The sequence below is a fragment of the Phyllostomus hastatus genome, unplaced genomic scaffold (assembly GCF_019186645.2).
Source record: "Phyllostomus hastatus isolate PE091 unplaced genomic scaffold, TTU_PhHast_1.1 phas_scaffold_21, whole genome shotgun sequence".
In the NCBI taxonomy this organism is placed as follows: domain Eukaryota; kingdom Metazoa; phylum Chordata; class Mammalia; order Chiroptera; family Phyllostomidae; genus Phyllostomus; species Phyllostomus hastatus.
The window spans coordinates 15839676-15867092 of NW_025334017.1; the positions used below are offsets into that span (position 1 = coordinate 15839676).

General features: G+C 38.0%; 1 protein-coding gene across 5 annotated transcripts in view; it reads right to left on the reverse strand.

Moving 5' to 3' along the window:
* Positions 1 to 27417, reverse strand: part of RUNX1T1 (RUNX1 partner transcriptional co-repressor 1) — a 148081-nt gene that overhangs the window by 40831 nt on the left and 79833 nt on the right. For 4 of the 5 annotated variants that reach the window (XM_045861281.1, XM_045861280.1, XM_045861282.1 and 1 more), the window contains 4 exons: positions 21141 to 21278; positions 18688 to 18929; positions 15178 to 15267; positions 9185 to 9366 (listed from right to left, as the gene is read on the reverse strand). In XM_045861281.1, coding sequence (XP_045717237.1) covers positions 9185 to 9366; positions 15178 to 15267; positions 18688 to 18929; positions 21141 to 21278 — 652 coding nt within the window. Of the gene's footprint in view, positions 1 to 9184; positions 9367 to 15177; positions 15268 to 18687; positions 18930 to 21140; positions 21279 to 22762; positions 22816 to 27417 lie in introns of those variants that run through there. The other variant, XM_045861284.1, reaches the window with a different exon arrangement.

Below are 27417 nucleotides of genomic sequence, written 5' to 3' on the forward strand. Positions count from 1 at the left end.
TTACCAGTATAAATCAGTTGGAAAATACTGAAGACTATTAGCAGCTATGAACATAATGCTAACACAGCACCTACCTTACTGGCAGTGTGGTGTAGTGGAAAGAGCTCTGGACTGGGAATCATGAGACCTGAGATCTAGTCCTGGCTCTTCCACGACTAGCTGTGTGACCTTGGGCAAGCCACTTAACCTCTCTGGACCTCAGTTTGCTCATCTGCAAAATGAAAGGGTTGGACTAGGTCAGTGGTTTTCAAACTGTGCCACGTGAGGCATGTAAGGGAATCTGCAGGCAATGAAGAAATCTTCCCCCAAATAATCAAAATTTAAAGGGCCAGAGGAACCCACTTATTATTATCTGTTTTTATAAATTTGGGTTCCACCTAAGGTTTTATTTTAAAGAAAATGTCTGCTACTAAAATCAAGTTTGAAAACCACTGGACTAGATGATTTCTGAGGTCCCTTTTAGTTGGAAAACTCTGTAATTCAACTTTTCTATATTTACATCTAAACATCATGCAGATAAAAACACACAGGGCTGATGGTCCTCTGGCCAAACTGTGCCTATGTCAACTACTTTAGCCAACAGAGAAGTTCTCTGTTCTTTGTTATGAACAATTTATTATTTATAGCTAATTATTTGTGCAAAAATAAAAGATACCCTCTAAATACCTTAGAGTAACCACTGTTGTATTTCCAAATATAGAAATATTTTTGGCCCAGCTGTGTCAAACCACCTCAAGTCTGGTTTTGTATACCCTTGTTCAAAGATAACAACATACAATATTGGAAGATTTCTTACAAATTTCAAAGTGTAATTTATCTTTACTCTCAGAGCAGCCATCTGGTTAGCACTATGACTTCAAGGATCTATTACTAAAAAAAAGACCTTTTCCCCCCTAAACCAAACAGTGATATCCCAAGCAGGGCTAGGTCCCAAGCTGGGACCTATCATTTCTATCAGGTCCCCACTGTCCTATTTGAGGTCCCATTACTCAACTAGCAATGGAAACAATAAAGTTCATCAACTCACATTTTAATAGCAAAACATTTAAACACTCATCCCACAAAAATAAGGTCTCACTGGTGCTTCCTTGAATCCCTCACAGCCATTATAAGGTCAATGCTACTCAGAGGATGAATGTATCTAAAACAACTTCACTGCCATTTGTCTGTCTGCTTCTTAGAAATGCCTGCCTCTATCTACACCTCACACGCCTGGGCAAATTCCAAATCTGAGTGTTTATTTGTTGTCCTTTCAAAGTGTATTAGGCAAAACTAACAAATATTAGTAAGTGTCTTATACTAGCATATTCTTTAAGTAACTCAAATTCTAGTGGGAAGTTTGTAATGTCTCATAGATTTCTGGAAGGCGTTGTTTGTTTGTTTGTTTTTCAAGTTAACCTGAGGGTACTTTATTTCCCTACCAGGCAGAAGAAACTTTCCTGTACGTAATCTAACCACATCAACACTGAGATCCTGATCACTGCAATCTCAGGGGCCGATGGTCCTAAACACGGAGGCCCATGGAGGCCTCAGCTGTGTTACCTCAGGTAACCTGGGAAAGTTAAGTTTGGGATTCGGTTTCCTGCCAAGTACGTGGGACTGGAAGGAAACAACTCATATTATTAAAAACAAACAAATGAACAAACAAAAAAATCCCCTTAAAAAGACAACTTAATTTATACTTTAATCCATTTCAAGCTATTTTTTCACCTGTTCCTCAAAAACATAGCCTGTAAAAAAAAAAATAAAAAATAAAACCCCATAGACTGTAAACTGACTGTTTATGAAAGAAAACATTTTTTAAAAAATACTTGCCTCTAAAATAAAATATTTTAAATGTCATAATTGGCCACTACACACTGATAACCCCTTAGTAACATTTGCATAAAATAGTATAACATTAAAAAAATGAGGAATAGTGACAAAAAGTTATTATAAGATCATGACAATAAATAATGTAACAGGGCTAATCAACATCCTGCATGACAGGAACAGACAAATTCTTTTCTTGACTAAAATGTTCTTTTTATTTTTAAGTGTAGGGGGCAGGGATATCACTACAAAGATTGTTTTAGGGGCAAACTGGTACAGCGAATGGCATGGAAGAAACTTCACGATTCTAATCTTAGTCCTGTTATACATAAATAAGAGCCATAGTGCTCACTTCCCCAAGTTACGTGGCCATTTCAAACAGAATTTGTCCAAACTGACCTCATCTTCCTCTGGTACTTCCTGCACCAGTCAGTTATGCTGCCTCCTACCCAGTCGCCCAAGTAGGGACTTGGCAGTCACGCAAGAACTGTCTTCTCCAGATCCAGTCCTGCCATGGGTCTCTTTAGCGTCTCTAGCGCAGGTCCCTCTGTCCCGCCCTGGGTCTCTTGACCTTGGCACCATCACCCATGTGTCTGTCCTGTTCTGCCAGTGTCTCAGCCAGAGCAGAGGAAGATGCCAGTAGCCTCTTAAAGTTTTTTAAAACTTTTTTTTTGTAATTTAGACGCCTATATGTAGAAGATATAGATCAGGAGGTAACAGTTCTATTTTCTTAAGAGCCCCCAAACATTAGTAACTTAATATTAAACACATCTTCCTTGTCTTTCCTTATATATGCAGTCTGTTAAGATTCTCCCAGAAGCAGCAGACACTGAATCAAAAGGGCGGTGTTAAGCCTTCTTGTCATAGTTTCAATATAATTCAGTGAAAGTTCTATTCATGATTTGTTAAAAAGTAGGTGAATCTAGATAAAATTTTTACAAAACACCTTCCTATTGGTACTAAATAATGCACCTGAAACAAAATATATTAAATATATTACAAATATATTTTACGAATATATTACAAATTCCCCTGCCTCCTCAAAAAGAAAAGCAAACCTAGTACTTCATGACAACCCATAGCGGTTTCTGTGTTTTGCTGTCCTCTTAGAGGGAGTGGGCTATTGAGACAGGGAGGGAGAGAGAGCTGAGTGGTACAGGACTGTCACTACTGGGCCACATGGAGTAAGTGCCTTCAGTCTCTCCATGGCTGAACAACCACCTAGGAGCTCACTTCCTGAGCAGCATGCTAAAACCTTCAGAAATGAATGAAATGATGGTGGATGGTGGCCACTCCAGACATATACACATCATGCCTGGACCTTTGAGGATTACAATACAGCAGTTCAGAACCACCTGGGCCTTCTTCTCTCCCCCCACAAGAAGGTGGACACTCCGTCATGTGTCTCCTGGCACTCCCCATCTGCTCAACAGTTAAGACTCCTTTACTGGCTGTCCCCTGCCTGTCGTAATTTCTGGCCATTGCTGACATTGTCAATTTCTACTGCTCCTTCTGTCTGGAGCTGTGCTTTCTTATTCTAACTTGTCATCTGTACATTTTGAGCGAAGCCCTCCAGTTTTTTGGTCAGTGAACCAATCACGACATTTTGTTCCTGGGCTGTTGATGGCTACTTTCACTGTTGAGTGCATCTCAGAGATGCATCTTTTAAAACAGTAGAAAGCAAGAAAAACTCAAGGAAGAGACCATTTTGCATAATAATGAAAATGACCACATTAAGTTTAACTTTCATGATGCATTTGTTCAAGTAGTTTTGTTGTTGTTCTGTTTTGTTTTGTTTTGTGTGTGGTATTTTTCTTTGTTTTATTTTAGATACCCACTCTGTGTTATACACTATCCTCTTTAGTGGGCGTACACAGATGAACAAGAGCTAATCCCCCAACACCCTCTGGAAGATTACAATTTAATGCCATACTACATTTTTTGTGGAAGTGTACTGGCAAGAAATCTCTTGCCATCAAAACAACTTAATTGGAGCTATGACTTCTATATTTTCATACAGAACCTGAAGTTACCGGGTACCAAACAGTACAAAAGTGGTATGGGAGATTGCAGTGGGAAAAGATCATTCCAGAATATACCCTGGAAAGAACAGGGACCATGGAGCTGGTTCACATTTTGGCTCTATTTGTTGGACGTATGGACTTCACCTCTATAAGCCTCAGTGTTTTGGTCCACAAAATGGGAATGATTATCTCAGAGCTACTGAGAGGATAATCTGAAAGAATGTACGTAAAGAGCCTACCACATATTTAGCATTCAATAACTTGCAGCATTTGTTTTTAAGCTGGGGCACTGAGAGGCCGATGGTACAGAATCACAGTTAGAAGAGCATGGGCATTCAAGTCAGAGAATCTACGCTCAGCACCCCATCAGGGCCTCTTACAAGCTACATGACTTCAGACACCTTACCCAGCCTGCCAGAGTCCAGGCCACGGGACTATTAGGAAGGAGGTGCTATGTGTTAGTATGTAAATTATTTAGCACAGGGCCTGGTGCATCTTAAGTGCTCAGTAAATAATAACTATTTATGATCAGAAAGGCTTTATTAAATAGCAGATACTGTCTGAGTTAGCCTGTGGAGTATAAATACAACTGTGGCATGTAAGAACTACAGCAGAGCAGAAACAGCCTTCTGAATACAAACTGGACATGAGCGGGGCGAGACCCTAGGAGAGCAGCAAGAAACCAGGCTGGGAAGTCCACGTTAAGACCGGAGTACAGGGAGCCCAAAATGTCCTCAAAACACCATGCTTTCACATCATCTAATGCAACTTAATGCTATTTCACTAGAATCCTTCACAAATGAAAATATTTTTTTAATTCATTCCCACAGGGATGATTATCCACTTCTTGAAAGTTAAGTATCCATAAAGGACCTAACTCAAAAGAAGAATGCATGAATATAGTATTACTTATATTTTTCACAGGAAACTGAATGCTATAGGTGATATATATTTAATCCTTACTCACAGTCGATTGATCCTGCAGTTCCTTGGAAAGTGTACATATTTACCTCTTCTCTTTAGAAGTACAACAATATTGAAACCTTATTCATCTTACAGAAAAGAAAAAATGAACCTAGTAGTTTAAGCTAGCATGTACTATGTTGACAAACATTATATATTCAATGAACGTGGTTTTGAAATGACTACCTTCTGACCCTCCAGACTTCAGTGTCTTCTAACTTATTCCTTAAGCCAGGAAACCTGGCTAACTAGAGATCCTCTATTATAAAAAGATTTGTAAAATATTACACTACTGCATTTACCCACTTGAGCAATTATAGAGAAGAATAAAAGAGGGAAAGGGGAATAAAACAATTCACAGTTGAGCTTTCTTTATTTACATTCTGCACATTAAAACAAATTTTGTGCAACTGCAAAATTTCAGGTATGCAAATATGCTGATTTTTCCACTATGAAGGTTTGTGGCTGTAGTCAAATTCTTAGGGCCTTAGTTTTTCTTCAAGCATAAGACAAACGGGGCCTGGCTGGCTCCATACAATCCCTCCTAGCTGACAAATCATATAATTCTAAAGTTCAAGCAGGTCTTTTTAAAAAATATAATGTTTAATTATTGGAGGAGGAGGAAACATATATTAATGCAACTAAGTGGCCTTCACAATAAACTCTAGATGTATTAACCTGTAATTTAAAATAGTCATACCTTAAAATGATGGTATATATTTGAAGGGAATTAATACTTAGCACCAACTTTTCAAATAGTTGGACTGGGGCAGTGTTACCCATAACAAAAACCAATGATAATTCAACTTGGTATCTTAAGCAAGAAAGATTCTCTGAGTCAGAAAATTAGCGTAACAGATAAAAACACAATATTAAAGACACATTATAACAACAAGCTGCAATATCAAAGCTGTGAAAAAGAATGAGAGCAATGCTAATTAATACAACACAAGTATTTTTTAAAACTCTGAATTTTATGCATCTGCAGTCTCAAGAAATACAGCATTCTCTAACTGCTTCTCCTCACCTCACTCCATGTGAAAGTGCAAGTGTCTCAATGAACCATCACGGTGAGCAGTTTTAAAGAGGGCTTTTAACTTCTACGCTCTCTCTTCAAAAGTGGTCACTTCATTTAACCAGAGCCAAAAAAAAGTTCATGTCTCCTTCTTCAGCTTCTTCCATCACAGAACAGCAAAATAAAGGTCTGCTGTAAATAATTAACTTTTACATACTCACAAGAGGTAGAAATCGAAATTTTCTTTTTACTTTCCATAGTATTTTAGAAAGAAATAGTATAGCTTTTCAATGACGATTTTGTTTTTCTAATTTATGTTATACAATATTCTATGACAGCCCTACAAATCCAGTACAGTAGGTCAGGGACTCACCACAGAGCTACCTTTAAAAGAAAGAAGAATACATTTCATTGCTCCATACAGGAAAAAAAATAGATTTTGTAGGCTTTCTCAGAGTATTCAATTTTTAGTAAATAATAATAATGCTTAAAAAAAACTAAAAAGATAGAAGCAGTAACAATCATAGTTAAGGAGAGAAAAACGTTATATTTGCCAAAACCCACTCCTAAAACACGTGACAACGGTCTTGTAGCTCAAATTTGCAATCGTCACAACATGGAAGCCCCCAAAGTTGTAAACAAAATGCAGAGTGCTCTTTTATTCATGACATGTCAGGAACAAATTACCAAAATGTGTTTTCTCCTCAGGTGTCAGTTTTTCCCCCTTTTAGTGACTGATGGTTCCCAGTGTTATTACAGAAACAGATTGATCTTTTTAATGAGCCAGTTTAATAGACTCCAGAATCTCAACGTGGCTGCTCATCCATGTCAGACCATATGCACCAACAAAACATTCAGTAAAACAAAAAGAGCTCTGCTGTCAGACAGCACCGTACTCTATACCACTTCCTACAGTGGGTCTGCATATACAGATAAGTAATCAGAGAAGAGGAAAATGCATATGCAAACAAGATGCCGAAAATGTATGCAAAGGAATACTATAGAGGCCCATATTTTCTTGGCCCTGATCAAATTCCCACAAGATGAAAGTGTATTTACACAACATATTCCCATTACCCTTCCTCCTAACTCAAAGGAAGTCCATTTGCCATTTTTCCATTATAACAGACATTTCGAGGTTCCACCTGACAAAGAATGCTCCACCCAAAGAGCAAGCTGGCTAATCCTGACTCCAGGAGTTTCTGCAGTCTATGAGCAGCGACAGGGAGAATAAAACTGAAGGCTCTAAGAGAGTTCGACCTGGCTGAAGACAAACACGCATGCACACACAGCCACAGCTCACCACGACAAAAATGCTGACTTTCTGTGTCCTTTACATGAAGCTTTCAATTCTGTGTTAGCACATCATTCAGGTCTGACCTCAGCACTGTCCAAGGAAAGTCTAAAGGCAGAGTCCATTAAAATACAAAACACCAGAAAAGAACCAGTGGGGAAATGGCTGGGAATACAGAGAGATGAATGAGGGAAGTTTTAGTGTTGCCTGTTATGGCTGCTTCACAATTAGGGTTTCTAGAATACACTGTCTATTTCCAGCTTTGCCTACAGGATTATCTTTACATTTATCACAGCTATCTAAACCTTCCCGTTACCCTCTCCTCCACCGAAGTAAATGTTCTTTGTCCCAGTTTCCCACCCAGTCTCTTCCTAATTCTTTTACTACATTGTTGTGGGGAAAAAAGGAGCTGAAACATCTCGATACCTGCACTCAGTATGGATTTCCTGCAGAGCAAATGGTTAGGAGCAGACAGAATGCACATGTGAATCATCTATCCTTGGGCCGCTTCTTGGATTTCAGGATCATGTGGATGTGGCTCTCAGACACCTGGACTAAGCAGTTCCCTTTAAAAGCTAAAGTACTAAATGCTTACATATGGCCAAGGAAATAAGACTTGCAAAAATACAAAGTAGCACTATTAGCAGTTCATATATGAAGGTGGGTCTATAGTATGCCAGAAGTAAACTAATGTTTAACCTTTGCTTCAGTAACTTTAAACTATTAAGAGGTCCTATGTCAAGAGAAGATAAATTCAAGAGATTGTAACATAAAAATTATAGTAACTATATGTAAACTGGCTTGCTTTTAATAACCTTCTGATTTGCAAAGCAGCTGATTCATTTAGGGGCAGCTAAGTCAGTTACACATAGATGTCTCTGAGCAGCTCCAAGGACTGTAAACTCCTATCAATCTGGAACATAACTGTGGCCAAGTGTTGACCTTTCAATGGCTGCTATACTCATGCCTGATTAAAGAGAGAATATATAAATGGGGAAAGAAAACAGAGTACATAACAGACAAGTTTTCTTTTTTTTAAATGTCTTTTTAAAATTTTATTTATTATTTATTTCTAGAGAGAAGGGAAGGGAGGGAGAAAGAGAGAAACATCAATGTGTGGCTGCCTCTCATGTGCCCCCTACTGGAAACCTGGTCTGCAACCCAGGCCTGTGCCCAGACTGGGAATTGAACTGGTGACCCTCTTGTTCGCAAGCCACTCAGTCCACGGAGCCACACCAGTCAGGGCAACAGATAAGTTTTCAAACACTGTTTTCATATTCACATTTTCCATATTTCACTACTGCCATGCAAAATGTTTCTAATAAGACTTTGCATTCCTACATTAGAAAATTATTATATATGATCATGAAACAGTAAAGAAAATTATTTTAGTAAGATGCATGAGCATTTTCATGTATATGCCTTATTCAACAACTACTTTGTTGAAGGGACTTTGTTTTACATTTCTCTGAATTCTCATTAAGAGAGTAGAGTTTCTGATAGGATAAATACTGGCTGACAAATAAAATTTTTTCAGCAAAAATGCCATTTATTATCTTTATTATTTAACTCTTATCTTCACTCAGTTCACCTAGCTTCCTAGAAGATTTATCTTGGTTCACATAAAAGCAAATTAAATAGCTATTGCATTGTATTTACTGAGTAATACATAAAGGCCAGCTTTCAAAACCATCATATTTTGAGACAATTTAGAACAGCACATTTCCTGACACTGAAGAGGAAAATATGGGTCGAATTATATAATAAATGACAGTTTTAAGATTGTGTGTCTAAGAACCCTCAGGGGCACCTGGCACATCTGAATATCATTCATCTTTAGCATTTACTTTAATATTATTTGCAACAAAGATTAAGCTGCACAAAAGCCTGACACAGGCCAGAGGTTCAATGTTCTGTAGCATCCTAGGCCAGAGAAGGGTCCCCAAGATGGACACTTTAGCTTATTGCTATTTTGCAAGAGGTGAAGGTCAAGCAATGTAGATGTCACATGAAACATGTCCTCATACCAGGGGTACAAGGGAAAGGCCATGGTCAGTCCACAGTCCTCCCTCTCACCTGTCTGGAGTTCGCCTCTTCCCGTTTTCGTTCACATCGAGAAGCAGCTCTGAGGAGTCAACAGGTGAGGTGGTGCTGGCATCCAGAAGCAGCTGTTCGTGCTGGGCGAGGTACTGGGCAGGGTTCTGTTTGGCCAGCCTGGCGCAGTGCAGGAGTTCGCGCTGCAGCAGGGGCAGGTTCGCCTGCAGGAGCATGACAAGAAGACAAGGATGAACCTAGCCTGCTTTCCAACACCGATGGAGCAGGCAATGTGACTAAACACAGATGTCCCTGAATGTAGGCAGCAGAGCTGATTCTCAGGCACGCACCTCAGCCCTGGGCTATGCGGCCAGTCTTTCCCTGAGCTCAGACTGCCCCAAGTGTGAGGTATCTGACCCTTGTAAGCCACCTCACCTCCCCTGCTTCCAGGCCACTAAGAACATTGGGACTGGCACCTCTTTATGTTTCAGGTCCTTCATGCTAGAACATACTGATTATAAGCTCTACAGGATATGACGTTCTGGCTCTGTCCATAAGCATCTTTTGCTTTTTCACCACAGAAAACAGAGGGTATGTGAAATACATACATACTTCAATTAATTTCAAAATAGGCTTCCTGACATATTCATTTTTGTATCTAGTTACTTACCCAGGTAAAACAGGCTAATCCTATGAAATATCTCTGGTCAACTATTAACTTGAAGAAGAAAAAAATATAGAGAGATGAAAGTAGACATTACTTTTAGGAATAGTCAGATTCATTTAAGGACATTACATGTAAGTAATGCCCCGAGTATGGTCGGATATTCCAGGTGGAATTCATGCACAAAGCGGCACACACAAGAGGTGTACACAAATAATCTGCTGTCATCCTTATTCTAAAAAACACATGTATTTTAATAGAAGGAATCCTATGTATCCATCACTCTCACTCCTCACCAAGACCAGAACTTTGCAAAAGACTCTCAGAACATGCTTGTTAATACATAATTCTGGCACTCTCAAATGTAACCATAGGGAAGGAGTCAATTTCACACACAGTAAAGCATTAAAATGAAAACGGAATTTTACTCTAAAAAGTAAACTTACTCTGACATTATCAATCCAGGTTGTTGTTGCTTTTTTGTTTTTCTTCTCTCACTCTCTATTTTTTATTCTTTCCAAGGGGAGGAGAACAGAGTGAACAGTATGGCAGAGTGAATGGCACTCATCCCCAATGACACTTAACTCCCAAATTCAAGGAAAGGTCAGTAACATAAATCTCTGCAACACAAGGGTTTATTTGTAGAAACCAGGTGCCATGTACATTAACTAACCCACCAAGAAGAAAAGCATTTCTGAATAAAGGAGGTTCCAGCTGGGCCCTCTAGAGTATCAGGGACAGGCAAAAAGGCTGGACTTGAAACCCAAGTCCATTTTCCAAGATATTAACCAAGGAACCATCTCATAATAATGCCAAAGCATATTTCTGCACGAGGCATAAATAAAATACTAGGGTACTTGCTAAAGATAAGCACATATCACACACTGTAGCAATGAAAATAACTTCCTACACCAGAACAATGCTAAAAATAAATGCTTTACAGTTACTCTACAGCACAGGTGGCAAACGCAAGGCCTGTGGGCCAAAGCCAGCCTGGCACCTTGTTTCCATCTGGTGGCAGCGCCAAGCTCTCACTTAACTGTTAAGGGTTAGTTACATTTATACAGTCCTAACATTACTTTCAGCCATTCGAAGGCAACTGCGAGGCTGATGTGGCCCTCGGTGAAAATGAGTTTGACACTCCTGGTCTAAAGGATCATGTGGGCAATAAATATATTTCCAAGTATTTTTTTAAACTGTCTTCTTTCCTAGTGAAGGTAGATCTCAAGATATATGCGCCATCAATAAAATTAAAAAATAGCAACTCCATGTAAACATTTAAAAAGTTTTAAGAATCATTCTGAAGTGTAAGATTTTAAATGTTCATAGCAATGCTATTTATAATAGCCAAATGCTGGAACAGCCTAAGTGCCCATCAGTAAATGGGTAGACCAAAAAACTGTGGTACATTTACACAATGGGATACTACACAGCAGAAAGAAGGAACCCTGACCTTTTGGGACAGCATGAATGGAACTGGAGAATATTATGCTAAGTGAAATAAGCCAGGCAGTGCAAGACAAATACCATACGATCTTACTTATAAGAGGAATCTAATGAACAAAATAAACTAAGGAACAAAATAGAACCACAGGCATGGAAACAAGGAACAGACTGACAGCGACCAGAGGGGAGTGGGGAGGGGGATAATGGTGTAAAGATGGGGAAGGGACTAGTCAAAGAACATGTATGAGTGACCCACGGACATGGACAACAGTGTGGGAATTGACTGCGGGAGCGGGGGAGGTGGGGGTAGATGGAGGAGGGCAAAAATTTGGAAAGGTGTAATAGAATAACAATTTTAAAACGTGATTTTAAAAAAGATTTAAATTGTCCAAAACAATATACTGCAAACCTCTCTACTCCTGATTCCTTCAAAAAGTGCCAAAGATAAAAAAATAGTAGGACAAGAATGTACTCATAAAGGACACAAAAAGCTTTGGCTCCTATTGCTCAGTGGATTGAATGCCAGCCTGAGAACCAAAAGGTCGCCAGTTCAATTCCCAGTCAGGGCACATGCCTGGGTTGTGGAGTAGATCCCCAGTAGGGACCATGCAAGAGGCAACCACACATTAATGTTTCTCTCCCTTTTTCCCTCCATTTCCCTCTCTCTAAAAATAAATAAATAAAATATTTTTAAAAAACAGACATAAAATATCTTCAGAACTCTATTAACAAAGCATGAGACTCAGAATAATGAGACAGGAGGGGGAAAAAAATCAACAATATCCCATGACCTCCTTCGTAGTATCTCCAGCATCCTCATCAAGAGGAGGCACCTGGGGTATCATAACCCCCACCCCCCATATGCACTACAACCAAGGCTGCTGCCCTGCTGTATGAAACAGATTCGGTTGGGACCACAGGTATAGGCTCTATCTGAACATGCAGAGACCTTTCAAAAGCAATCAGATTCCTCCTCTCAGGAATGCTAGCAATATTTAACCAAGCAGGCAAACATAGTTATGCCAGCTCGGAGAGACAAATTCCTGAATGATAATCAGGAGAATTGACTCACAGGCTGGACATCTTGTGTGCAGATGTGTTTTGGCAAAGCATTCCCTGGCTTCCATCCAGCAACAGCCTTAATATATTCAGTACAAAAGCTGATTTTAAGATACATAAAATAGTAATCCTGGAGACAAGTTATAAAATACGCATTTATTTGGGTTTGTGTTATAGATAATAACTTCTTAGTTTCAGGATCAAATATGTTTTTGCAAAGACTGTTAAATAATGGATATGGTTAAAGCATAAACTTTTTAACTGATGTCTAAAAATTAAGATGCTTATAAGAAAAGATGTTGTATCTATGACTGCTTTCACCAAAAAATTTTATTTAAATTCATCTTATCTATATTTTGGTGGGATTCCTAACTTCATGTTTAATACAATCCTTGTCACACGACTGAGTGATTAATAGTAAACATGCATGCCTCCAGTCTCAAATTTAAATGTATGGATGGCACAAGACAAGAGGCTTTCACGTGGTACTCAGTTTAATTTAGTGATTCCATAAACATCTTCTTCCAATTTAAAAAATATGGTAATACAAAGCAATTTTGTTTGCTCTAATTCTGGTGCCAGATTAGGTAATTAGAATGGTGTCTAATATCCTTCCAGTAAATGTTTCTCCATAAATGCAAAATGGAATCGAGGGTCTGAGGGTTACATTAGCTTAATGAAAACAAGACTTTAATGCATATTGTTAGAGCAATGTTTGAATGCACTTATTAAGGCCCGAGTTCCCACAACCATATGGTTTTTGTCATTAATGTCTCCTTTGAGAAAAAGCACTAAAATTAGGGGGAAAAAAGTTATATCTTTGATTCCAATGATCCCAACTAAATGATATGGTAACCATATGGTGTGCAGCGGTGATAGAAGAACATGGAAGTGTCCTTGTAAGCTTTTAAAAAATTTTTTGGCTGCCAACTTGACCCTGAAAGGAGTCTTTTTTTTCTCCATTCCTTTTCTTTTTTTTTTTTCCTTGTAAGCAAAGAAACCAGTGGTATTTGCACAGGAAATGGCATTCACATGATGAAGTCTTTGCAGAAAACAACTCTCAGAAAACCAAAGATTCTACACTCAACTGACATGTTCAAAAATAATCTGCTTTTAAAAATATATGATTGTAGTATAGCCATTTTGGAGGGAAATACTAATACATCATACCTGTTACCTTAAATACGCAATTAGAAAAGAATGAAAAGAACATAATTAAAATCTGGATTTCCATATAAAAAGATCCAATGTATTGGTTTGTAGACATTTTCAGAACAAATTATTTCATTTCACCTCATACGTGTAACAGCAGGAAAGCCTTACCATCCATAAAGTTTTGAATTTGGGCTCAGTTCACACAAGCCTTTCTAGACATTTGGATAGTTACTGGAACCTTATGTGTCTGATTAAAAAAAAAAGAGAGAGATGGAATTTCACACAGGACTCTGGTCAGTTATATTTCTGGTGTCTCCCAAATACAGAGTTCTAGGAATCGAAAGGGAAGGTAAATACTCCTGGTAAAGAATGGAATCACAGGCTTCTTGGAGTGCTCATTTTGAAAATAACCTTTAAAGGTGATGGCTAAGAATCTTTCTCATTGGTCAATCTGCAAAGCTTACCATTAGTATACAAATAGGTTTGTTCTGCCTTGGCTGGGTGGCTCAGTTGGTTGGAGCATCAACCCCTGCACCAAAAGGTTATGGGTTAAATCCCTGGTCAGGGCACATACCTAGGTTGGAGGTTCAATCCCCAGTTGGGGCACATACGTAGGGGAGGAAACCAATCGATGTTTTTCTCTCACATTGAAGTCTTTTCTCTGTCTCTCTCCTCCTTCCCTCCCTCTCTACTTCCCTCTCTAAAATCAATAAACATATCCTTGGGTGACAATTTGTAAATGGTATTTTAAATGGGTTTGTCCTTCCACATTATTCACTGACAACCTACAAAGCCTGGGCAATATACATACGCAAATCCAAGGAACCCTAGTAATCTGCTTTCCTATCAAAACTATCACTTCTTTTAGCATCCATCAGTGAATTAGTCACTTGCTTTGTTGAACAGAAATGTCCCTTCTTTCTACTGTGCACTCTTTTCATGTTTTCCAGTGGCTTTATTGAAGAGGTGGTAGTTGAAGGAGCATGAAAAACTGAGGACTCAAAACTGCCTGTAACCCATACCTTAGACAATACTCAGATAGACATACCCTGGGTCTGTCACTTATTCCCAATTTCTTAACCGGCAAAGGGATGAGGGTTGTTGCAAAAATAAAGAGAAGGAAAAAACTCGGGAAAACTAAAAAGTACAGCCAATGTCCTGTTCATTCTAAAGACAAGCAAAATATAAAATGTAATTCATATGACCAAAGAACAAACAAAACCTTTACTCAAAGAGATTTCTCAACTCTTCTTCCAACTTAACTATTCAAAACACACTGTATTATAATGTTAAGGCTACTTTAACCCTGGACTCAATTGGTTGGAGCATCATTCCGTAACCAAAAAGGTTGTGGGTTTGATTCCTGGCCAGGGCACATGACTGAGTTATGGGTTTGATCCCGGGGTTGGTGCACACACAGGAGGCAGCCAATCAGTGCTGTCTCTCACTTCAATGTTGCTCTCTTCCCCTTATTCTCTCTATTTCTCTCTAAAAGCAATGGAAAAGTGTCCTTGGGTGAGGATAAAAGTTTTTAAAAAAGGCTTCTTCAGAAAGGATCATAAAACCATTTATGTTCAGATAGTTTTCGTCCATTAAACGAAGTCAAAGCACCCTTACATTTCTGAGCCCCTCCCTTCTAAACAGAAACACTGTTGCGACTTAGCAACAATATGGCTCGAAATCCTTTCCAGACCAGTGAGCTGTGCAATACCTTCAAAAATGGGATGACGAAAGGTCGCAGTGGGAAGTTAGTAGCTTCTTGCAGTTTGGAATGAAATTCTTCAATTGTCAAAGTAGAGTTCTGTGGAAGAAAATATATATTATAAACACATTTGTCTCTTGGTAAATAGTAAAAACACCAAGACTAATAAATTATTAATACTGTTATAACATAGTGTAATAACCAGCAGACACACATATAGGAAGCAGTATTTTCAATATAAAACTGTCTGACTTTGCAAAAAATATCATGTTATAGTTTATTGTATCACCCGCCTCTAAAAATAACAGCTGAAAATGAAGCTCAATAAATACGGTACTTTGAGAATAATGTGCATAGTTTTGTCAGAGAAGGCTCCGCAATTGTGAAGAACATTTTAATATTACCTTTATGGAAAACAAACACATTTGGATGTATTTAAAAGCTCAACTGATCACGTAATGGGCCAAAGGCAAGTGTCAGAATCTCAATTTATCCCACATGTCATGTCTTTGTTACCGCTGGTACAAGTATTCTTCCCCTGTTCTTTCATCTTACATTCTTTCTTTGTCTACCAAAGCATCTTTGCTCAGGATAACAGCTTAGTTGGGTAGTGTGTTGTGCTATTAAAGCCAAAGAAAACGTTTGGGCCTTCTCTGATTCGCTGAGTCTTATAGAAGGTAAAAAAACTTCCCAGTTGTCAAAGCTATTTTATTTAGCATTGAGGCAATATATATTGCTCAACCCAATAGAGACTGCAGAATGACTCAAATCCACCCCTAACCTATCCCATATAAACAAGCCCAAAATACTCGAAGTTTGTATCCTGCAGAGAGTAATGTATATTGATGAAAGCATCTACTTAACAGACAACCAACCTATTATTAAAATGTTGAGTAAATTAACTATATTTGGCTCATTTTCCTTAGTCCCTAGGCAGAATCACAACTACAAACGTAGGTCTCAACTTCAAATATTCCATTGTCTTTATGCCTGACAAAATTGGACATTTGTGACCACACAGCTTTAGAATAGTGTTTCCCCACTCCTTTTATACAGTTCCTTTTCCTTTTATGACAAAGTATGGGGCACCAAGATCTAAACTTTTATACCCCCAGGTTCACAATATCTTAACATAAAATTATGAATAAACACTAGCTTCCTCTCTGTGACAATACAGGTTAGGAAGCCTATTTTTTAAAAAACTTTTCATTCTGTTTCTCTTATTTTTTTTCAGTTAGTAAATACTTTTAAGATTTTTAATTAATTATTTTCATTGGGGTGATATTGGTTAATAAGATTAAATAGGTTACATTTCCATAGATCACATTTCCATGACACAGGAGCTGTACATGGCATTGTACACCCATAGCCTGAAGTCAATTCATCACCACATAGTAGGCACTTGACCCTTTACTATCCCCCCACCTTGTTTCCATGGCTCATTTTTTAAAGCCACACCAGTTGCATTTTGCACATGAAAACAGATACTAATATTTTTCTAAGTTCTGTCTAAATAACAGCATAATGAGGTTCATTATGATTTACTACCTGAGTGCAAATCATGGGCCTGTCACTACCATTTGGGTCAACTTGTGTATTTCCCTTCTGTAAACCTCACATACAGAATGTGTACAAAAATCAGTACCTCAACGCACAGTCCGAAGATGTAATTAAAACGGCCTGTGTAAAAGCTTGTAGTCAATGCTCAAAACAAACTCCACTGCCTAGACACTCACTCATTTGATAAATGTTCACTGCCTGCCTAATACCTGCAAAGCACTATTAACTAACGTTTCCCCGTAAATTATCTCCATAAGGTTTTTAGGTAAATAAATATATTTTAAAAGCTATACAATCAAAAAAGTATGCCACTTAAGATGTGGAAAAATCTTAAAGCTATCAAATCTTTCTATATTTAAAGTTATGGAAACCACTGTTAAAGATATAATCAAATTCATAAAGCAGTTGTCAAAAAAAATTCTTACTAGTAACAACATATTCACTGTTTGCTTAATACAGTGACTGTTCGGGATTTACTCCGTGGTTCCTTGGTCTAACTTATTTAGATGTTGAAAAGCCTATTATGCAAAACTCAAGAAATAAATAAAAGGGAAAAGATAAGTGACTTGACGAGAGTAACTGTAGTATGCTGACATTCTTCTGTCAAAATCACCTTCCTGTCCTGGAGGAGTACAAGGTGAAGCTGATGGGCTGTGGCAAACTCAAAAGCTTTTGCTCTTAGAGTGCAGAGGAGAGGGAGACGACATTTGAAAACGGAATTGCAAACTCCCTGTCCATGCGCGAGACTTCGATGTGATGCATGTCTACGGCACTAGGCTCTCACCTGGATTTTTCATTCTGGGACTTCTCTGACAAGACAGAACTGGAATGTCTTTGCCCCTAATAAATCCACATCATAAAAATAAATGATCTATTTCTAGAAAAAAGACACTTCTGCCTATCACCTGAATCTCAGTTCTAGTGTAAGGCCTGGATGATAAAAGGACTGAGTATGTGACTCACAGCTTCTGCAGGACTCGGTTTGCTATGGGAAAATCTCCCTGCTAAATGAAAATCCTCTACTTATATTTGAAGTCACAGTAAATGCAAAAGCGATTCAGGACCCTAAAAATGATATTATGTTCTCATGTCTAGTGCAATATAGAATATACTACAATGTTCCCAAGTCAACTGAGAATAATGTTCTATTCTTACACTAATAATTTAAGTAATTCTACCTAAAACAAAGAATTTTTTCTTCAAAAACCAATAGCGGTCCCAGTGGCTGAGGGGAGATGAAATGAAGGTGTTAGTGATTTTGGTTACTGAGGCTCAGGTTGGGGAGATGACAAAGGTCTGGAGGTGAGCAGCAGTGATGGCTGCACGACAGTGAGCCCTTCCCTTGGAAATGGTTAAAATGGTAAGTTTTACGTTACATATAGTTTACCACAACAAACAGTTTTTAAATGTTATTAGCCCTAAAAATGAAAGCACATAAAAGAATATGTTATTTGTTATAAATTTTTGTTCATCTAGGCTAACAATAAAAGTCCCCTAAAGCAACTAAGTTAAAAAGAGCACCCAATTAGATTAAGTGATCATTAGCATAACAAAAATATGTTGTCATTGTGGAAAGGCACTGGACATGCTAGGATTATATACTTATTGAATTCTATACATACATACACATTTATGGCCAAAATAACAGCAAGTTTGGATAACCCTATCTTTATTGGTCATATAATAAAAGAAGCCACAGTGGGGGTCAACACACAATGCAGAATCAAAAGCCCTGTTATATATAATTATCAGACTTGCATACAATCTCCAGCAGTAGACACTATTAGAACAAACTAGCAGTGACAAAGACGACCGTATTTTGAATCTCTCCCCCACCCCCAAACACACACACACACACACACCCTCGCGCTCGGGCGCGCGCGCGCTCTCTCTCTCTCTCTCTCTCTCTCTCTCTCTCTCTCTCACCCCAGAAAATTGGGCTGATTTCCATTTGCTTACCACCAGTCCTAGTACGAGGGTGCGAACTCTCTCTCCTATCTCTGGTGAAATGTCATTGCCAAACTGCTGCAGGGTAGTTAGGAACCGTTTCAGCTTACTGAGTTGCCTGGCGCCACAGGCTGGGGGCAGCTGTTGATTAGCCAGAGAAGAAGAGGAAGAAGAGGAAGGCCCATTGCTAAAGCCATTGGGCGGCGAGGGGGCACCATTCAAGGCTGTGGGTGAATGGCTTGTGCCATTAGTTACTGTCAAGGGCACAAAATCAGAAAGAAAAACTTATAGAGAAATGCACGAGGAAATGACAACCAAGCTTCCTTCCCTTTAAGTCTTGTGGATTTTGTCATTTAAAAACGGTTGGATATAATATTAGTTTCAGGTATATAATCCAGTAATCAGACATTATCTCCCAAAGTGATCACCCCAATAAATCTACCCACCTGACACCACATATAGTTATTAAAATATTATCGACTATATTCCCTGTGCTGTAAACGAAAAACAAAAATATGTTTAAAGTTAAAATAAAACTGCTGGACCTTTTGTGTAAAATGCTTTGACTTCATAGGATCACCACAGGCTCTGGTATTCTATAATTAAATGAGTCTACTCCTCACGCTGCATGAGGGTATTCTGCACAGAAGCTGATTATAAATGGAGTCGGCTGTGACACAGAGACAGCCCTGCCTCCCATGTGCACATATGCCAACCACCTGAAATGTTTCCAACACAGAACAAACATCGCTTGGATGTCAGCCTTTTGTCACCAGCTTACATCAATATAACAGGAGTATTCCTTTCTAAACTGCTCCCCTAGAGAAAGTGTACATTTGGTGGAGACTAAATTTATCACTGAACATTTTTAATCATGTTTTGTACACACAACTGACAGCTGTGTTTATAAAAATTGGACTTTCAAGTTTTAACCTTCTACCACCCAATTAGAAGGCTATTTTCTCCCCCTCATATTGCTTAACTACTTCTTTAGGGAAAATGCAAATCTTATGTAAGAAGCCAAAATATATATGGTAATTATCAAGGAGTTATTCCAAGAAATTCAAAGGGTACATATATACCCCAATAATAACAGTTGGTGATAATGTGGTAAATTCATTCCCGATAATATTTATTTGAAAATCAAGATGATAATACATAACTAGTGGGCTAGAAAAATTTGCACATTTCTCACTAAAGAAAATGGTGATTTTACAATGTTAAATCAATTAATTGGACAAACTGATCTTTACCAAAGATTGCATTTTTAAATAAGATTTTAATAAACTATCGCCAACAATTGTTGGAATTGATGTTTTAAGTGCTCCATTATTCTTAAAGTTTCAGGATAATGAGAAAAAAAAAGGGCTCGTGTCCTAAATGAGTACCTGAGCAATCTGTCAAGAAATGATAGCTCCCTAAGACTTCTCACAGGAGACATAGGCCCATCACTATGGCTTTGGTTAACAACAAAACAAAAATAAGACGACAGGATTACAACTTGGCACTGTTGCAGCCTGCTGCTCCTTACACTTTTGGAAAGGTCTTTTAAATGGCAATGCAACACTGCATAAACAGCCTGGGGTGTGTATTCTGTCAGTCCCTTTTAATCCCATGAGTCTATTTTTTGCCTGTTACTTTCTTATTCATATAGATTTAATGGCACATGGTCTATAAACACTATTATCTGCAACAGATAGCACTCATTCATTTCACAAATCCGTGATGACAACTTTAACCAGAACTTTGAGACTGATGGAATCAAAGCTACATGCTATCCCTACTACAATATACAGGAAGGAAGGGGAAGTTGCGATTCTGTCAGAATATTCTGTCTTTTCCTTGGATGAAACAGAAAGCAACACACTCCATTGATTCAGAACACAAGGCTTGAGCCAAGATGGAATGGACAGTTTTAAGAAGAGAAAGATGCTCCTTATTTCAGAAAGTTTTCTGTATGCAACTTTTGCATAAAGTCTTTTTTTATGCAAACAGTTTTTAAACATTTTAAGCTAAAAATAAAGATTTTAACATGATTTGTAAGTAAAAGAAGAAAAGAGTATTAGGAGGTCAGCTGTAACCTGGAAATAATTATTAACATGTTCCAAGTCAAAATGAACAAACTAAAATAAGGAGCTCCACATTAGTTGCATTAAAAGTTATAGTGGTAACATCTCAAGTTACAGACCAAATGTGTTCTTCATTCACTGAGATCACAGTAAACGACATTTTTGAAGCAATCACAAAAAGGCAGGCAAATATTGGCAGTTTTACAAATTATACCTAAGATATGACACATCTTTACTCAATACCTACTCAGGGGCAAACAAATTATTATTTTTTTTTTGCTTCATCTCTGCATAATTCATTGATGCTAGATCTTCTTTTCTCTTAATTTTTATTTGCATTAAATTTTTAATTTAAACTCCAAAACCAAAATGGGAAATGCAGGAATGCCTACTCACATGTTGTCGGTGTAAATGAACTGGTTCGCGGGGCTCCTTGAGTTGTTGGGGGTGGTGGCATCGTGGGAGGAGTCAGCCTAGATGGAGTCTTCACATCCACAGGTGAGTCTGGCATCGTGGAGTGCTTCTCAGTCCGATCTGGAGGATGCCACCAGGAGCATGTTACTTTCTTAAGCACCTCAGTTTTTTAAGTGGGATTCGTCTTTTTTACAAGCAAGTAAACAGAAGAAATCCAACATCTTCTATCAATGAAACAGGCTTATCCACTAAAGTTTAAAACAGGACTTTATTATCCAAACCCCACTTAAGAAGGTGTAGCACAGATGGCAGGACTTCATTTGTAACCTGGGCAAATGCTACCTTGGTGGTGTTAATAGGCAACCATACAACTTCCCTCAAAGCAGAAGCGAACATTAGCAAGAGGTACAAAAATAGATGAGGAAGTTAGATGGGAATGAACCTCTCAGACAGCTTAGAAATAACACAAATCTGAAGATGCTGGTGAGACACTAGCAGGAGCCAGCATTTGGCAATTTTTGTAACACCTGTCATCCCTTTTCCACACTCAGTTTTCTGGCCTTTTAAATGAAGCAGGTTCTGTCTCCAGGACACACATCTCACTTCAATCTTTTCTGCCCTGTTTCTGAAAAATCACCACTACATAAATGTCACATGTCACACAATTAAGTTAAACTATTACTTACTTAGAATTTGTGAGCTTGAGACCTACCACTTTAAAAACTTGAGACCAATATTTCAAGTAATAATCTCAGGCAGAGTAAGAATAGTAAAATCCTAAATTAAGAACTTAAAAGAACTAAAGACCTTCCTTATATTTTTTCATGAGTATCTGATAGATGAGAAATTTTCTGATTAGCCAACAATGAATATTTTCACTCAGGGCTGTTTTCTACTAAGTATACTTTTCCCTATTGAATCTCCAGTAAAAAAAAATAGAAGTTTTTGTTTCTTTACATCCGATTTCCCACAAACATATGTACAAATGTGCACACCCCCCCAAAACACGTTTGAAGCAACTCCTGCCGTCTTAGACACAGACACTTGCCAACTTCTTGAAAAGTAACACAGATTATTGATAATGAATGGGTATCTTAAAATATTATAACCATATGAGTACAAAGTTTATTATTCAAAATAACTTAAAAGTCAATTATTAAAAGAAAATGAAAAGCCCCAATTACTACGATGACAGTCCAAAACTACCTTTATTCAAGCAGTTTCGTAAGACTTGGGTTGCAACAGAACACAGGTGACACAATGTTGATGCCATATCAAGGAAGACGTAATAAAAGAATGAAAATTGTCATCATTCTTACAAGAGCATTTTGCAAGATGAGCAACTTAACAGTATCAGGGTCTCTATTTGTTCATCTGTAACTGCTAGTTGAATAACGATGAATGACCCTGTGGTAAGTGTTCTTAGTGAGATGATGGCAAAGACAGATGGAGAGCATTTCCACCTTTATCAATTACTGTTAAAAACTGTCTTCATATTACTATTCCAGATCATTCAGAAACCAGTATCAGTAAATCAATTATTTTAGAAAAATACAGATTTAAAACCACTTCTTCAAGAGTTAAATTCATCGCAGTCTACTCACCTCAACCAACCTCAGCAACAAGGGACTAAACAGCTTTCCACTTATGTTGCAACTGAGGGAAGAGGTACAGCAGCTAATACAAGTCACCCTAAATAAAGGCAAATATTTCTGTCATGCCAAGGAAGGAGGGAGAAGGGGAGGCTTGCCAGAGTCAGCTGGGAGATAACAGTGGGAACTGCTGGTCCATCTGGTTTTCATTCTGCTAACACTCACGCTGAACTGTTAGAGAAGCCAGTCCAGATACACAGACTGAAGCACGTAGTTGCACAGACAGAGAAAGGAAGAGCGGGAGGGGGGTGGGGAAGTGGGAATAATGAAAGAGAGGAAAGACCAAGACAGAGAGAAAGAGCCTAAAGGGAGAGAAATTTACTCTGGACAGATTTGTTTACCTCAAAAGCTAAAAGTTGAGCCTTAGAGGACACAGCCCCCACCTTTTTTTACCTTGACATAGTTCTTGAGCAATACCTAAACTGGAAAACATACCTTAAACCCATTTTCTTTATTTTGTTAAAGTAGAAGAAATAAATACAAAAGGAATAAATCACAAAGATGACAACGGGTTTCCTTTTCAAACTTTCGATAATCTTTATAGAGAAATAAATAAACTGCCCAGTTTTAGAAAGATTTTTGATATATCATAATTTTGATTTGAAAATATTTGGGATACATATCTTGGTCCATCTTTGAAACCTAATTCCTATCCAGAAAAACAGCAGCAGCAGCAGCAGCAGCAGCAGCAAAGGTAGACGAATGATTTTAAATTCTTGAAATGGCATCTATATGTTGGGAATGATGACAACTGGGCCGATGCACAGCCTACCTCCACAACTCCTAATAGGAACTCACATACACGTTCTAACTGGAATGTATGCGGATCTTTAAGATTTTGACATTAGCCAAATTTCTGAGGTGGTTAGCTTTACTGTGATCAAATGGAGTTCCAACCCAGGAGTCCTACAAACTTCGACAAAGTGGGACCATCTGTACCTCATTCGGGGCTGTTCAGTGCAATCAATCCAGGAGGGAGATGGATGGTGAAATAACCAGCCAGGCCTAACCCTTGCACACACACAGAACTCTCTGGAGTAAAGAGACTTAAAATAAATTCAGAAAATGTGTTTCAAGTATGCTGAGTTATGTTGCATTTGTTTTGAATTAAAAAAAAACATTTTGAAATATATATTCTTGAAACTTTTTTAACAAACAGCAAAAAGAGCTGATTTAACCACAGCAGCATTTCACTCCATTTCAAATTAGAAGATACAGTAAAACCAATACTGATAATATTTCTTATGTAATTTTTAAGTTCATGAAAATTATATTGTTCTTGTACATAATTTCTATTTTTAGTTGCTGTAGGAGAAGGCCGGCATTTGTTGAAAGATTGACACAAGATGACAAAAAGAAAAACAATTTCTATCAGATCAGCAAGGTATGTATAATCAAAAGAACCGACTTTACCTTTAGCTTAATGATTCACACAAGTTCTAAACAAGATTTTCTGTATGTGATAACATTTCAACTCACATGGCAAGTATCCAACACATGTGTAGTAAAGATGGCTGAGGCATGGAGGAAAGTGCGGCATATATAAATACTTTATAGATACCATTTCAATGTCAGGGTAGTCTAGAAATGGTATGTTTTCTATTTCCTTGTTTTGTTTTGTTTTTTAAGTAAAAGGAAAAGGTATGCCATAATCTGCCATAGAACTTACTTTACTTTTAGTTAGTTCAAATAGTTCCAGACATGTTTTTAAAGTAGAAAGAAGAGGCATTCTACATTTTCCTTGTTTACATACCACTCTAGAGATGATTACTGTAAAAAGACATAAAGTTCACTATCGGTAAATTGTACATTTTTTTCTATCAGAGTTCATCATGTCAATTGTAATAGGATATCTATGTCTCACAAGGGTTAGAGATTGAGGAACTTCTCGGTCAATGAGTAGAAGTCCAGAGTTAGTCTTATCTGAATCACTGTCACTTAAGGAAGCTAGAAGGCATGCACTAAAGACAAGTACCATATTTTGCCATGTATAATTGCATTTTTTTGCCAAAATTTTTGAGAGAAAAATAAGGATGTGCATTATACATGGGTAGTACTAATTCTTCTATATCTATGTTTTTAATTCTTTTATTTATGCTTATGCATTAAAAGTGTAACTCTAGAAAGCAATAATGATACCTGCATGCAAAATAATACCCTGGAATATGATAATCAGTTTTGTTTCTAAATATAAATAACTATACAATTGAATTAAAAAATTGAAAGATTTTTTTTCCTGAAAGTTTGGGCCAAAAACGTGCATGCATGTATACATGGGAGCACATTACACACAGCAAAATACAGTAATCCCAAGTGGGACCAAGGTATTACTAATGAAAAGGTGAAGGCAATTACAGAGGAATAACACTGGGTATAGAATTTTATTTTTCTTTCTCTGGAATATATGGCAAATACAGTTCTGACAATACTGTCACTTAGTGACTCCAATGTCTGGGTGTGAGATATTACAGGAGACTAATGCAGACTTAGGATGGTGGCCATTCAGCCTCCATAATGCTACCATCTTATTTCATGCTCATTCCTGCTCAGATGCCTGAGCATAAAGGTGAAATGCTAACACTTAAAACATAATGAAGTTATACAGGAGAAGGATAGTCGGCAAAATAGGAGAATTTCTGGGCTTCAAATGTAGACTAAACAATTAGTAGTGAGTCCTCAGGCAAGGTAGTTATCCTGAACCTCAGTCCCTCTGAAGAATGGGAATACAGCCCTCTCCACCTCAGCAGGAGGTAGTACAGAGCCTGCTGTGCGTGCGTGCTGCACACCAACAGGTGTGAGCTCCATTCTCTGGGGCCTCCTCTCCGTGATCCATTCATTCATGGCTTTATTTCCCACATCTCTACCCAAGACTATTCTCTATTTATACAGGGCACCTTGGTACTCCTGGGTTTGCCTGCCTTTCTTTTTCATGCTGTTATTTCTCCTTCATTGAAAAGGACCTGTCTGTCCCATCTTACACTACCACATTCTTCACTACCACACTATCTTATAGCTTTCCCCAGTTGCTCTAGGCACCAACCACATCATGCTTCCTGAGTATCTTTTATAATTTAGCACAGCCCGTATGTGCAACAGTTATGTATGTATTATGTACCCAAATACCCCAATCAGTAAAAATAATAAGCAATTTGATGGAAATAATTAGCAAATTAAATGTAATCATAAGAAGGATGGTCACATTCCTAACTTTTACATGTCCAGTTCCTGTATCATATTCAGTTCAATGATATCAACCCTAATTTCAGGGCAAAAGACAAAATACATAACCATCAACAGCATATAAATATATAACAAGAGAATGGAATGTAGGTACTAAGGGAAAATACTGGAGACCTTAATTTCAGTTCAACTCTGCAGCTAACTTATTACATGGTTTAGGCAAGTGTAAGAATGACCTGTTGCTACCTCATGTTTTGCCATAGGTATTTTGTGAAGGCTGTTACTTCTGAAACACAAATCCGACTGCACGTATTCCCTGATTTACATTGTATCCCATTGTCAGCAGAATAAAAAAATATGCTCTTTAGCTTAGTTATGTACTGACACTGTGAAGTTCCCACTCACCAGCCCTCCTCTCCTCTTCCCTGCTGCTCAGTCCTAATTTTGTTCAAGAGCACATTTCTTGGGGGCAGACCCTCCCTGTTCTACATTAATCAGGTTCTCACATTTCCTTTTTCAGCAACAGGTTTCAGAGTTGAGTGTTGTGCTCAGGGACGTCTATGGAAGGAGTTCTAGGAAAGACTTCTTCGTGCGTTAAACCTGAAGAGGAAATTGTCCCTCTTCTCCTGATGTTGTATCTGTAAGGGATTCCTTCATTTCACTTCTCTGGAGTCTACTTTTCTTACATATAAAATTAAGCATCTTTTGAAGACCTCAAAGATCTTTTGCAAAAGCTAATATCCTCTGTTTTTTTCCTCCAGATATGATCATCTCAAACACAAAGACTATCCAGAGAACATATATCTGACAATCAAATGACCACAAATAAAATTATTTTGCAGTTTGTGACTGTAACCAAACTCCTTCTGTTCACATAAATTTCTAGGTCCACAAGTGTATGTATGCATAAAAAGTGTTCCCATAAATATTAAAATAAGCATGTATGTGTTATTTTCAAATACATTTTCAATTCTCATTACTAAACCTCCATCAATGGTTTAGTTATAAAATGACCATACTAATGTCAAATTGCCCCTGTGTAGTCATCAGCAAAACATGCACTTTCATAGCCCAGGTTCTTGAAAGAGTAATCTACACTCACTTTCTATGCTTCATTTCCCATTCCATCTTACAACTACTTGTAGTGGACACCTATGAGACTGCCTAGAAAGTTTCCCTTCCCATACTGAGACCTGCCATACCCTCTAATTTCAGATATTTATATAAGTTAACATGGTCCATGTTATTTTACGACCCTGCACCCAAGGTACAGCGACTGGTCCAGACAGAGCACCTAGTCCAAGGTGGGTGATTACGAACATTCACTGAGACTTTTATATTCAGAACTAACAAAACAATCCCATTCCAGAGGTGAAAGACTGAAATACTTATCATTCTCCTCCAGGTCTAGAAAGCATGTGTTTAGT